The sequence below is a fragment of the Vigna umbellata genome, chromosome 1 (assembly GCF_029865625.1).
Source record: "Vigna umbellata cultivar VRB3 chromosome 1, Vumbellata_1.0, whole genome shotgun sequence".
NCBI classification, from domain to species: Eukaryota; Viridiplantae; Streptophyta; class Magnoliopsida; order Fabales; family Fabaceae; genus Vigna; species Vigna umbellata.
In genome coordinates, this window is record NC_142165.1 from 26,179,868 (window position 1) to 26,194,556 (window position 14,689).

A 14,689-nucleotide genomic window follows, 5' to 3' on the forward strand; every position below is an offset into this window, starting at 1 on the left:
AGGAAACATGCATCAATGTTATCCCCAAGAATGTACAACCTCGTGACATACCCACTTGTTCCCTTTGCACACCTAAAAGTTTACAACATCATCAATGTTATCCCCGAGAATGTACACCCGCTTGGCTAGATCCACCAACTTGTTTCCCTATGAGAGTTATGTTTGCGAATATCATGGGACACCTAGTCGTAACCCGGAATCTCTGATAGGTTCAACTCATCCCCTTCCACCATCACATCAATTTCAATCCCACCAGACACACTCTAGGCAGACCCCTTTGGCGTTTGTTCCTTATTTTCAATATTATTCACATTTGTAGTAATGGTGTTAACTGATGGCACAATCTTTCAGTTGACCCTTGACTCCCTGAAGACAACCCGAGTAGTGACGAAGACGATGTCTCATCAACATAACCTTGTCCTTTTCAACCATAGGAATTTGAACTAGAAACATCAACTGTAAACATTATTACCTTAAAATAGAAGTCATTGGCAAGCTTATTTATTAGCATATAAAGGCAATAGTCGTGTGAACGAGGTTCATCCAATGGTTGAGGAGAGCTAATGTTTCACATCTGATGTCCGAATTGACAACAAGCGATATGAGGCAATACAACTCTTTAAGCTCTAATTGTACTTTTTTCAAGTGCACCCAGTCAGACATTAACACCTAACAGTACGGAGAAATCACTTATGAGCACCATTAACTCCATCGTAGAGACCACCCTACTGCTTGGGCTTGAGGGACTTGTGTGTAGTAGATACCCAACAAGGATAACACAAACCAGTTGGGTCAGATCCAATTTTTATATAGCAAACATACCCAACCAGGTCCTTATGAAGGTTCCTAGTAAGTAGAATGACTGATTAGGTATGATGCTAGCATGATTAAACTTACCTGGAGTGATTAGTGCAAATCAAAGTGAAAATTGAAATTAAGAGGTTGTTAAAAAATTAATTAGGTCAACAATTTGTATAAATAGAAGGTCTATATCAAATAATTGTTAACGTTGATTGCTACATTTAATACATGATCTCTCATTCCCTTTCTTCCTTAAACATAATGATACCATATGTAGTTGTCATCCGAACGATATGAGACGAGCGCATTGAAAATAATACCAAACGGACTGAAGACAATATTGGACAAACACGAGAAAAAGAAGCAAGGAACCAAGTCCTTTTGGAGTTGTGGGTACTTGAGGGGCCCTACAAAATCACTATATATAAAAGAAGAGAAAAAAATAAACAAACACTTGGAAGATCAAATCAAATTCGTGTTCAAAAACATATAACTAAACTCCTCCTTTATTATATAGTACAAAAATCAAGAAATTGAAATCTATTATGAAAGAAGTGTGGACTAATAAAAAACGAAAGAACTTTAAATCAAGTAAAGTCTAATCTTATTAATCCAAATATTAGCAAGACTTTTATACAATAATTACCTTTATGAAAATTGAGACATTAAAAAGTCTAAAGTTCTACAACTTTGTAGGTATTTTATTCAGTATCTTCTAAAACCCAATGTAGAAATCGAGACAATAAAGTGTGACTTTGTCAAGAGTAGAATATTTACCTTAAGCATAAGTAACATAATTTGTCTCACTGAATCCCAAAAGTAAGACTATTTGTACAACGATTATCTTCATGAAAAATCTAAGATATCTCACAGTAAAAAGCTCTACAGTTTTTGCATGCATTTTATCCATACTTGTTTAAGAACCCAAAGATTAGGACGAGAAGACTTGACAAATTAGAGTACCATATTTACAAAGAGCATAAGTAATATCACTTATCTATACCAAACTGATTAAATCTTTTGTAATTTTAAGGATAAAAACCAAATATCATTGAAGCGGCTCTAATCTTCAAAAATTGAGTGGCTCCTTGATCCAGAAGTGGCAGCGGAATGAAGAGATGGTTGAATGACGAAGGCGCATGCAAGGTGTTTGTGGTAATGTTTCACAGTGTTTGAATGTGTGTGTGGGAATTGCAAGCTCAGATAACCTTCCAGCGGGGAAGGGAGCTAGAGGGAGACATGCTAAAGCAACATAAAGGTTGAACTCGAAGAAGTAGTGGTTGGATTCAATTCAGCAGCATTTCACTATATCAATTCAGTTCAATTTACAAGAAGGATAACCTCTCTTTTATAGAGTAAGAGAAGTGTGCCTAGCAAGCTACTGATACATTCACAACGTGCATGAAGCTACCAGAGAGGTATGCAGAAGAAGCTACATAGGTTGGGTCCCATGTTTCAGGCAAAACACATTTAAAACTTGCTCAAAGGGAAGAAGCTGATCCGTTGTCGCTGAGCGGTAACGCAGGTGTGCTGAGCGCTGGCAGCAGATGCACTCTTCATTGCTTCCTTTGTTCTCCTTTGCTTGGCTAGCCTTTCAAGGTATATAGACATGGTTTCCCACCTTTATTGGTGACCTACAAAACAAGGTAAATGTATTTAGGTAAAGAGAACATTCTAAGACTTAAAAAAAAAAAATGCTTTTGTTTAAAAGTCCTTTTCAACTTCCCTTTCTTAGTCTTAGTGTTAAGTTAATGCTTCCCTTTCTTAGTCTTAGTGTTAAGTTGATGTGTCTTTGGATGGAAAGTCCCTAAAGGGGTTGTCATCAATCATTTTCATAAGAACTAAAGAATTTCATATTTTCATGAGTTTAAATTATGTGGAGTCTTACAAAATTTTAAATTGGAGAAATAAAGAAATGGAAAGCATAATCGAATATAGCTTCACACATGCTTTGAAAGCATTTTACAGAAAAAAGCATGAGATGCACGAGTGCACAGGCAATCGGGTAGAACTTATCCATACGCATCCTTCAAGACTTGTACCCAAAGGAAAACTAAAAATGTTAGTTTGGCAAATCTTATATGTGACAATAGCTCATGAGAAAGGAGAAATCGAATTAGATAAAACAAAATAAGAAGTTCACTGCTCCATTTATTCGATGTACAACTTGCCCCTCAAAAGTCCCAAAAAGGATCTAATAATGGCGTTTTTTAATTACCATTATATAAGAAACACATTGTGATCAAACATTCCTGAAATCTTTATGAATTAACACAGAAATCCATCATATCCACCTTCTTTTTTAAACACCGCTGGAGGAAAAACCGTAAAAGGATATAAAAAAAACATCAAGTAGAAGAATATTTGACTAGTGACCACCAGAAAAGTGCATTTAGTTTGTTACAATCATGCCCAAACAAGTTTGACAATGCTGACAACTTCAAGATAGCGGTTTATGAATCAATTTCTGTTTCACCCAAGGAAGTTTCGGCAGCAGCATTTTGCGCTTCAAGTAGCTTCATTTGGCGCTCTGCGTGTTCCCTTTCGCAAGCAGTGATCCCCATAATAATATCCAACATAGTACCTGTGGTGCCAAAAAATACAAGGGGTGCTAGAGATTTGCGCTTTATGCCAACTGGAATAGCCAACAATGCTCCTGCAACTGAGAACACCCAAGTGCCTAATGCACTGCAAACTTTCCATGTTTAATAAGAGTTTAAGAAAATTCACCTTTGAAAATAGTAAAATGGCATTGTGCACTAGACAAACTTAAACATCAAAGAAACCAAATATTTCCACACAAGCAAAATATAAATCATTTAAAAGGGTATCAATCTTACCCGAATTCACAAGTCACAAGAAAACCAAATAATTATAAACGAGGGCAGGGGTTAAGAAGTGAGGGACTAAGCATCATTGCAATGTGTTAAGAACTTTTTCTGCAATGCTTAAATTGGAACCAAATTATTTTCTCCTTGGTTTGAGTAGATAGATGCCATTTTACACTGGAGGAGTAACCATGATGACCATGGACATCATGATTTCACCTAATACTAAATTCATCAACTAAGATACAATTGTTGTCAAGTGACTAGCAACTTATGCGTACAGAGATTTACTGACACAAAAATCCCCATCTGATTGACAATACAGGACAATAATTTAGTATATGTCTTCAACTTCATCTTGAGCATGTCATCACCATGTTAGTTTTTCAGAGATTTTTTATTTCAAATGTTATATCAAAGATTTAAAACATCATCAAATTTGTCCCCAAGAGGACCAAAATGGTGAAACAAAATGGGTGAACTTGGTGAACTTTCTGTACTTTGTCAGAATAATTTGGAACAATTTATTTTGGAGGATTGAAATGGTGACTCGTGGAAACGAAGTTGTCCCATAACAAAGGTGACTGCAAATTAGGATCCCTAATTCCGAAAGTTCATTACTTTTCCTAGTTTCTAACTAGTTCTAAAATTAAATTTGATTTCCCTATTAATGCGGTGTTAAAAAAGATGGTATCGAGTATCTAACCAATACTAGATTTCTAATAAACAGTCAAATTGGTGAGATGGGTTATGAATTCAAGTAAACATTAAATGGAGAAAACTGCCACACAAAAATCAGAGATAAAGAAAAAGGATCACTGACTTAGAAACGGAGCAGTCTTCAAGATGCTTCACATTATCTTCGCTTCCCATTTTCGGCAGAAACTTTAAGCGGAGAAGGCAAAAAGGAATAAAAACTGTGCCCTTTCACTTTGCTTCGATTTTGAATGCTAGTCGTGTCCAAAGAGAGAGGTGTCTGTTAAGAAGGACCAATTAGAAAAAAAATACGGTTTTGCAGACGCAGTCACAAATATATCAAAATTACATTTACATTATTTTTTTCGCAAAAGATATCTATCGTCAATTTAATTAAGTTTTAAGTTTTTATTAAATTTGAAAACTTTTAATTGAAATTTTATAAAATTTTATGGTCTAGTATTCAGAAAAGTTACATTTTCTAACATTAAATCTCTACTCTTTAATTTTTTTGTTAGATGATTGAATATATCTTATCCTATTGTTTTATTTAGTTGTCACAACATCTAATAAAATTACAAGTGATATAATAAAATTACATGTGACAATACTAAATAAGATAACAATCACATCACTTATTTAATAACTATATTACTCACTTAAAGAAAAATTAAACAAAAGATAATCTATTAAAAAAATATAGTTTTTTTAGTATTCAATAGATAATAAAAATAAGCCAAACTCAATTCCCAAATATACCTACAGCTTAATTAAAATTTTATTATTTAATGTTGAATCAAACCGTTTTAATATGTAATAAATGTTAAAATTGATAGAAAATTAATAAAAATAATATTTTTATTTCATTTGTTTTATTGGTTATATTGTTACGATGATTAATCTACTTGTTGATTTATATATCATAGTATTTTATTATAATAAAAAAAATGTTTATGTTTCCCCTATTTTTCATAGTAGTGATATGAAATGTATTTTATAAAAACTAGTAAATAATATACATATTTTATTTGCTTATGAATACTATTTGTATGATTGCCTAAATGATCATATTTATTAGAAAAATATTTATCATTTAAAATTTTAAAAAATAATATCACATTCCAACTAGATTGGTATCTCATACCTCAATAATCTAATGCTTTCTAAAGATATTTATTAAAAGAAAAATAATTTTGTAATGAAAAGAATGGGAGATCAATTCGAAGTTCTCAATCAAAAAAATTTATGTTTATGTAATCCAAATCTATTCCTAAAAAAATCTTGTGTAGTACAAGGCTAACTATGAAACCAATAGAAATGTTACTTCATATCACTTCCAAGTTGGCTAAACTATTCGAACATTCATTTCATTATCTAAATATGTGGAAAGCTTTAAAATTTAAATACTTATTTGTGAGCATGCAGTAATTACATCTACTAAACCAAAGAATAATAGTAGGGTTCTTAAAAAAAGAACCACTTACATGAAATGATTTTCCAACTACAAAGAGTTTCATGCTCTAACCACAGTCAACTCAATAGCAAGCATAACACTAAGAATCTCAGTCATCGAAGTTGTATTCCTAATCAGGTTCTTAAAAAATTTCCAAGTTAGTAAGATATTTTAGAGAATTATGCTTTTAGTAATTTGCAGGATTAGGTGGTTTGGACCGATATGTCTTATGGTATATTAAGTCAAAAGGCTGCCAACGATTGCATACATACATATTGAGAATTGATTTTAATCCTTGACTTTGTAAAGTTTGGAAGTTATATATTCTTCCAATAAGGCCTTTAGTTCTTTGAAAATTGAATTTGAACTATGTTCTATATTTTGAGTTAAGGAATACTCACAAACTGGACAGTTAAACAAGAAAGAGTAACAAAGAAAACACAAAAATTTCACATGGTTTAGTTGAAGAGTTAATTAATTTCAATGTACATCAACAGCTAGAAATGCACTATTATAAAGATTACAACATGAAGTTTCTCTCAATGAACTCTCAACTCTAGATTTGTTATAACAGTTCATATAAAATCCTCTTCATATAGAAAATAATTGTCAAACTAAACCTGAAATTAAGTTCAAAGGCATGAATCTAATGTAGAAACAAACATGACACAGTAACCAAAGCATCAGAAATCAAAATTTACTATTCAAACCAAACAAAAGCTGGTGCTGCTAAAACTAACGAGAATTAACTGCCTAAGTGCAAAATCTGGAAATCTAGACATGCTCCGGACTTGACCTGTATTTTCTAATGGTGGGACTAACTACTACTCACATGCTCCAGACCTGACCTATATTAATTGATCAAAATTGAAACTTCAGTTCATGTACTGGACTTAGGATATGAAGCTAATCAACCATAGGTTGGGACAGCTATGTATCTCGACAAAACTTGATATTCCAACATGGCCTACTTCCTAAATAGAATTTTCAAAAACTAGATCAATATGACCTGCAAACTTTTGCAGTAGTATTAGAGCAGATTGATTGCGTCACATGTTTTATTGTCATAAAACTAACAACTTCTATTGAACTTTGATTTATTGTTTCAATTTTACATCTTTATTAAGAGTAATCATAATTCATAACTATGCATCATTACACTTTTCTACTACAAATTTTAGGGAGAAGAAAGATTGAAAATATTATGTAAACCAGGAAATATCATAAATGAGCAAGAATACACTTCTTTTACCTGAGCCAAGACCTAAAGATGGCAGTTATTGAATCGTTCCGGTTCCACTTTAGCTATTTGTGTGAGGAATAAAGGTTTTTTTTGCAAGGATACAGTATCACACCTGGAGGGACTAGCCATCGATAAAGAAATTAGCAATATGTTAGGTTTCTTGGGAACAAGAAACCAGATTTTCAGATTCAGTAAAGAAATGAGCACTCAAATCTTACTGCACAACATAAGATAATACTTTAATTAAAGAAAACATAAGACAGAAAACATTCAACAGCTTCCAAGGGAAGTAAATCCCTTCTACACAGGACAAGCCCTGTTCCAAAATCAAAAATACAACCCACCCACCAAGAGGAACCATTTCCTCCTTAAAAGATAACCCTAACTAAACTTTAATAGCTACCTCTAACCACCCCTAAACTGCCCTAAACTGCTCAACCACCCTTAACTGTCATGAAATCTCTGATTTTAAACCTTCTTCCTAACATACACCTTAAGGGTCTTATCACAATAGCAAGAAATTGATCAACAAATCAGTTCAAAATTCACATTTAGCTGTAATATATATAGTATTGTAATAAATTCCAGCAGGCCTTGACCTAATAAGATGTAAGCCAAGTTTTAAGAATCTCTGATCATCAAATCATACCAAAATCTAAAATTAGCAGTGCCCAACTTTGTGTAGGACTTATTCATATTCACCTTGTTTAGAATCATACTACGTACTGCGTTTACAAATATATAACTATACTTTGCTAAAGAAAAGTTGAAATTTTTCTAATTTCGTTTTACTTTATATTGTTTATTGCTTTTATATATGTTTAAAGAGCCTAATTTTCAAATGAATTTGCATTATTGGAATCAAATAGAATATTTTGATCTTAATTTATGTTTTAAAAGGGATAGGGATAAGTAATAAATTATGTGCAATGTGTTAAACAATAGATGAATTTGTAAGTCACTTATTTTCCAATTGCAATATAGCAAGTGTTGTATGGAATCGGTTACAAAATGGGTAGACATGCAATTTGGAACATTGTATTGGAAAGAAAAACTTCTGACACTTTTATCTCACGAAATTGAATAATAAAGAAAATAATGTGTGGAGATTTGTGTGGATGACACTAGTTTGAATGATTTGGAATTATAGAAAAAATATCAGCTTTAGAAATGGGACAACCAATGCTATAAAGATGTTCACATTAGCTCAATTAAAAACATGGGTGGATAACTAGTAAACTACCAAAAACAAGATTTCTTACTCTAATTGGTGTCTTAGTCCAATAACATGCTTAAGATTAATGAAATGATTAGCAAAGGACTATGCGATAAGGTTTAATGAATAAGAGGCAGAGGACAGAAGGGAAAACAAAACAGAGACAAATCCATAGGTAGGGTGATGTTGTAGAGGTGAGCTTCATAATCTCTTTGACTGTAACCATTTGCTTTAGTACAAGCATTAGGGAAGCAATTAACGCTTGCAAGGAGCATGGGTTACTATAAATACCCAGCTCCTCTATTGTATTGTTACTTTTGAGCTTAATGAGAATTCAATTTTCTGAAATCAGAAATTATTCTCTCTTGAAAGTCACATGCTAGAGAGTCCAAAGACTCCCTCTAGCCACCTTCCTTGCACACAAACCTCTTTCAAACTCCAGAAACCAAAGTGTAAAAACTTCTTAATTTTAGACAAGGCTATGCTAAGGCAAAGTAATGGACAAAACAGGACAGCCACCAACAATGTAAGCACCAGATAATGAAACTAACAGCACAACAGAGAACTGACTCAAGATCAACTCTAGATCAGATTATGAAAGCAACAAAAGCTCAATTATGAACAGCAGATCAGAGTTTACACTTGCATTGAGACAAAACCAGAACATTCAACAATGACAAGCAAGAACAAAGCTTTTGATCAAAGTAAGCACAACAAATAGAACCTAAGGAATAGAACTAGAACAGATTTTAAAAACAATAAAAAAAAAAGGACTTAAGTTGAACCAGTTATAATTGAAGAAAGTTATATCTGATTTTGGCAGAGATAGTTTACTGAAACAGTGAACAATATTGTGAATTGCACCAGTTCTCCTTGCTTTTTTTTTTTTTTTATCACAATTTGATAGCCAAATCTGAGTTGGATAACACTTTAGAACTTGCTATTTTCAGTCACAGTTCACAACAGATCACTTAATCAGTTTTCAACTTAATCAGATTTTTTTGTCAAAGGAAAATGAACATGGTTCAACGCAAAGAAAATATCCAAAGGAAAACAAGAGACTAATCACTCTCAACCACAATTATAGTTTCAAATACTACTGGTTTAGGCTTCCTTGAGTGACCAAAATGTATTCTCAATTGCAGAATTGATAGCAAAGTGAAAACAGTGAAGCACACTATGGATCACAAACTCAGTAGATCAAACTAAGTTCAATCACTGTTGTAAACAGTTTTAATGCAATTCTGCAGATTCATTTACTACAATAGATGCCAACGAAACAAAGACAATACTGGAAAAATTTGAATCAGAACTTGGCAAAGAATTTAAAACCAAGTATGAATGACTCACAGACTCTGCAAAGAAAAACCAGTTCGGTGTAGCTGGCCAAATAACAAATCTGCTAATTAATCAATGTGCAACCGAGCTAGGCTGAGCCTTTCATTGCTCACTTGGTATGCACTTGTTACTGATTAGGCAGAAACCAAGCAAAGCTATCATTAAACAGATTCAAGAACATGAGATTCATTATCTCCACCACTGAAATCTGTCACCAAGCTCATTTATCCAAATATCATAGCTTATTTAAGGTGAACAGAACTTACTCAGTGCAAGCAACACAAATGAATCACAAAACACAAGCATCAGCTAGTTAAACTCGAATTAAATTGACAATTAAAACAAAGCACAAGACTAGAACATGACAGAAATGTGATTTTCAAATTAAAAGACTCAAACAAATTGGATTCACCGAATAAAATGATAAAAAAAAACATTGACTCAAGGCACAGACAAGCACAAAATCAGAAAATGAGTTCAACATCAAACCAGAAAACACCTGGAATTGATTCAATGAAGACACAAACCAGATCACAAGACAGTAATAGAAAATGATGAACAAATCAGAAATTGAACGAAACAAAACGCAAAAAATCAAAAAGAGATGAAACTATCAGACGATGACATGAAACAGCGAATCAAATGAACAAAATATGAATCGGCCAAGACCGAATCGAAACAACTCAACTCGGACTCAAGCGAAAACAACGGGAAAACAGAGAACGCGAGACAACTTACCTCTGAAGCGTGCTCGAACCTGAGCTCTGAATACCACTTGATGGACGAACGCCCGAGGAGAGGCCGATTGAAGTTGCGCGAGCACGAACCAGACCTCCTCGAAACTTCCTCCGACGAGTAATACGCAGCGGAATGTTGAAAATGATGACGAGAACACGAGATCGAAGACTGACTCAAAGGAAAAACTAAACTCAAGCTCTAATCGAACCAAAAACCCTAAACTGTCAGAAGGATCCCTAGAAATGGGAGGAAACTCAATATGAACCGATTAATCGGTTCAAACACAAGATTGATTGGTGGAAAAGGATTAGATCGAAATAAAGGAGGGTTCAATCGGTGGAAAATGGAAAACGATGTGAAGAGAGGTGTTTAAACGGTCAAAATATGAACAAAATGGTGGAAGAGGCTGTGACGAGGGAGAAACGAGAATGACAAAGTGAATCTGCAAGGATAGAAGACTCACCGTGAAGAACCATGGCTGGAGACGAGGGACTCGAGAGAGAAATGCTCTCGTGAAAGAAGAAAAACAAAAAAATGAAGACGCGCAAGGTGCAGTGAGGTGTCGTTGAAGCGCTGAAGATGTGGCAGTGAATTAATGGCTGACCCGTATGGAAACAACGTTATGGAAGTGAGAGAAATAAGGTGGAGCACCGTGGAAATCAAGGAAAATGAGAATGAAGGCAGGGTGCAAGGAAGGTGGCTAGAGGGAGTCTTTAAGGTGGCTAGAGGGAGTCTTTCGACTCTCTAGCACGTGACTTTCAAGAGAAAATAATTTCTGATTTCAAAAAATTGAATTCTCATTAAACTCAAAAGTAATAATACAATAGAGGAGCTGGGTATTTATTGTAATCCATGCTCCTTAAGAGTTAAATTATAAAAAGTAAAAATACGAAAGAAGAATTACGTTAAGTACGATTCCATCAGTAACCATTTGCTTTAGTACAAGCATTAGGGAAGCAATTAACGCTTGCAAGGAATGATAGAATTAAACAACTCTAACAGGTCAACTCTCAGTCCCGTGAGACTTAAATACTACACTTAGTTCATCACTACTATTAGGCCACAATGGTTAGATGTTTGTATAAAGTGGTCCATGATGAGTTAGGTGATTTAACATTTGTTATTGTTTAGACTTACAAATATTTCTTGCAGGTAAAAATCTATATAGTATAGTCATTAACAAGGAAAATGGTTGAGAGAATGCGCAATATAAGGATTACATGGAACTCTGCAAAAAAGAACCTATCACAAACAACAAGCCACTGATGAACACAGGGTTGAATAAGGAGAGCTACACAAGAACAGAAATGCGAATGGAAATGCAATGTAGCACAATTCAATGGAATGTATAGAAAATATATATATTAGATCAGTGGGTGCAGGAAGAACAATTGGTAAATCATCTTAAAGTTGATCGGTCCCCCCCCTTTGTTGCAACAAAGGAACAACATTAAAGGCAGTACAGGTTGGATATATATTAGTAATGGCATCTCAGTACTTCTTCTCATGAAAAAAAAAGGATAAGGTTGAGGTAGAGTGATACATAGCAACAAATGCACCTATCTAAGGTATATGAAGATCTGCTATCTATAATTATCAGTGACTAGTTACACTATCATGGACCTAACTTCATATAGGTCTTTGTTTTAGTAAGATTAGTGCAGTTTTTTTGTAATAAAAGTTCAACTAAATGTTTTTAAGGGAGACTATGTTGTACAGTTACTGTAGGTATCCAAGTATGGAATGTAACTAGAACAATCTCTCACACACTCTCACAGACAAAGAACAATAGAAGATGAATGACTAAACCTCTTTTATTAATGGTAATAGTTGAATAAACAAAAGTAAACAATAATTGGGAGCATAACCATCAATTATTTCTAATAATTGGGAGCATAACCTCCATCAACTATTCGGAGCATAACCTCCTTTACAAAACTCAATAATCAAAAGCATACCATTAACCCTAGTCTTCCCCTTTATTTATACTAATTAATTCCCTCCCCAAAAAGTACTGAATATTAGAAAATAATCCTATTTACTATAATTATCTGATACTAATATATTTAGCCATATTTACTATATTTAACTTATACTGAATAATATACTAAGATATGGCTTTGTTACTCTAATTATCTTTTGCTGAATATCTCTCTTATTACTCTAATTAATTTCTCGCCCATCCTAAGGCAGTTAGGATGCTTCCTCGCTGCTTCCACCGTTCAACCTGGTCACTCCCCCTCGTCTACAGTTCGTCCTGGTCGCTCCCCCTCGTCTACCGCTCGGCCTGGCTGCTCCCCCTTGTATACTGTTAGACCAACTCGCTCCCCCTCTTCTACCTCTCTTCCTGGTCGCTCCCCTGTCTACCGCTCGGCCTGGTCGCTCCCCCTTGTCTACCGTTCGGCCTGGTCCTCTCCTCGCCTTCCACCGTTCGGCTATCGTTTGTCAATACCTTCAGCCTCACTTCCCTCCTACCTTCCTTCTCTTTCTCATATACTTTCCAAACCTTATTATTACCCCTACCTTATACCGTAACAGTTACCTTTGGTGAATTATTATAGGGTGAGAACATGGGAAATGTATCCACCTAAGTATTGTAATAAATTCCAGCAGGCCTTGACCTAATAAGCTGTAAACCATCAAATCATACCAATATCTAAAGATTCAATCATTGATGTATAAGTTAAACATATAACTTATGGAAAGAATGGACCACAGGAAACTTACAAAGTTGCAAAAACATTAGCAGTGTCCAACTTTATGCAGGATTTATTCATATTCACCTTGTTTAGAATCATACTACTACATATTCAGGAGTCTAAAAGAGACGTTCAAAACTATTTGAACCAACCTAAATTGATACAAAAAGTAGGACCTCATGTCGTACTAAGATTTTAACAAAGTACTCTAAAATGCAAGAACTATTCCTAATTAAGACAGATTAATATGTGCATGCAATGTGGATGACTAATACAATCAAAATGTTAATAGCAATGACTGGAAATAGAAATGATTAACCAATTTTAATATGGAGATGCAATGAAATGTGTCTCGCTTATTGAGAATGCAAAATAACAATTTTATAACTGTTTGATGAAAGTTCTTTTAAGAACTAAAAATGAGAATTGTGGAGAATCAATGCATGAAATCATGTCTACTATATCCTAATAATGCAAGCTCAATGAAATATGAGTTGGTGCTAAGAACGCCTAATTAACGCATAAACTGAACAGAACTTAAAATCCCCAATTGGGTAAAATGCTAGAACTAAACTAAATTGGAAATTAAGGATTTTGATGTGCAGAAACAAGAGTTAAAATCAGAAGATGGATGAAACCTATTAACAAGTCCAGTGTAGTTAGAATCCTAAGAATAGTACTATTGGAATCGCGAAGCCATACACACATAGTTTGATGAATAGTTTTTTAACCTGATTCGGAAGAGGAATCCCAAATCGGATGTCGTGTGATTCGTTTTCGTTACATACAATTCGTGATGAAGGAACAAACAATGACAAAATCATAAAGAAACAGATAGGAAAAGAAACTCAAAGAAGATTAAATTTCAGTGGAAAAGATAAACAGCTGAGAAAATGAACAATGAATAAAATGAAAATCACATAGAAATTGGGAAGGTATGAGTCTGAGAAGGAGAAGATGGGAGAAAATCAACCTGGGAGAAGAAGACTAACCCATGTACAGTAAGAATATGACCATGAAGATGTTGTCAGAAAGTTCTTTCTCAAAGTAATATTTTAAAATTTAAAATAGTTTTTCATACTTTTTTTATGTGACAACATGAGTATGTTAAGATACTTTCATATTTTACAGTGATATTATTTTTTTTATTCTGATTTTTATAAAAAAAATTAATTTTATCTTGGAAAAAATTAGTCATAGTATAAATTAATATTTAAGTGCTCTTATATTTTTTTAGTTATTGTTCAATATTTTATTTTTAATTTTTTCTTTTATAAAACTTTTTAATTTAAATTAGTGTATATTATTCTCATTCTTCATTATTGTTTTATATTATATTAGTCTTTATATTAATTTTTTATTTAATATTTTTAAAAAGAAAATAAATTTGAATTAATATACAATTTTTATTATATTCTTTACTTTTTATTAAAAAAATAATGATTGTTTAAGAGTTTTGTTTATTTTATCATACAAGTTATACATTTAATATTTAAAATAAGATTCAATTCACAATTCAAAATTCATGAAAAATTATTCACAATTCTCGAATCAATAATTATGAAGAAGTCAATTAAACAGGGATGATAAGAGGATTATTTTCACTGTGTTAATTACTTAGTATTAAATAGAGAAAAACGCTTGAGTAGGTGAAAGTCTAATGAGATACTTGTAACC

General features: G+C 33.4%; 1 protein-coding gene across 4 annotated transcripts; it reads right to left on the bottom strand.

Annotated features, from left to right (window-relative positions):
* Positions 1–2,917: 2,917 nt before the first annotated feature.
* On the bottom strand, positions 2,918–11,037 carry LOC124824257 (uncharacterized). 4 transcript variants are annotated; one of them, XM_088102035.1, is made up of 4 exons: positions 10,777–11,034; positions 7,031–7,142; positions 4,453–4,605; positions 2,918–3,489 (listed from the first exon to the last, which is right to left on the bottom strand). In XM_088102035.1, exons 3-4 carry the CDS (start codon positions 4,500–4,502, stop codon positions 3,255–3,257), a joined length of 285 nt encoding a protein of 94 aa, XP_087958161.1. In that variant the 5' UTR covers positions 4,503–4,605; positions 7,031–7,142; positions 10,777–11,034; the 3' UTR covers positions 2,918–3,254. The 4 variants fall into 4 exon arrangements, with proteins under 4 accessions (XP_087958161.1, XP_047152734.1, XP_047152658.1 ...); XM_047296778.2 differs by having other exon boundaries at positions 7,031–7,133; positions 10,314–11,034; XM_047296702.2 differs by having other exon boundaries at positions 10,314–11,034.
* Positions 11,038–14,689: the final 3,652 nt, after the last annotated feature.

What these genes read in the sequence shown, in the direction of transcription:
- LOC124824257 (XM_088102039.1), bottom strand. Translation starts at nt 4,502, where the DNA reads ATGGGAAGCGAAGATAATGTGAAGCATCTTGAAGACTGCTCCGTTTCT. An exon ending in GAAGACTGCTCCGTTTCTAA is followed by an intron (nt 3,490 to 4,452) that starts GTCAGTGATCCT and finishes GAAAGTTTGCAG; the next exon opens with TGCATTAGGCACTTGGGTGT.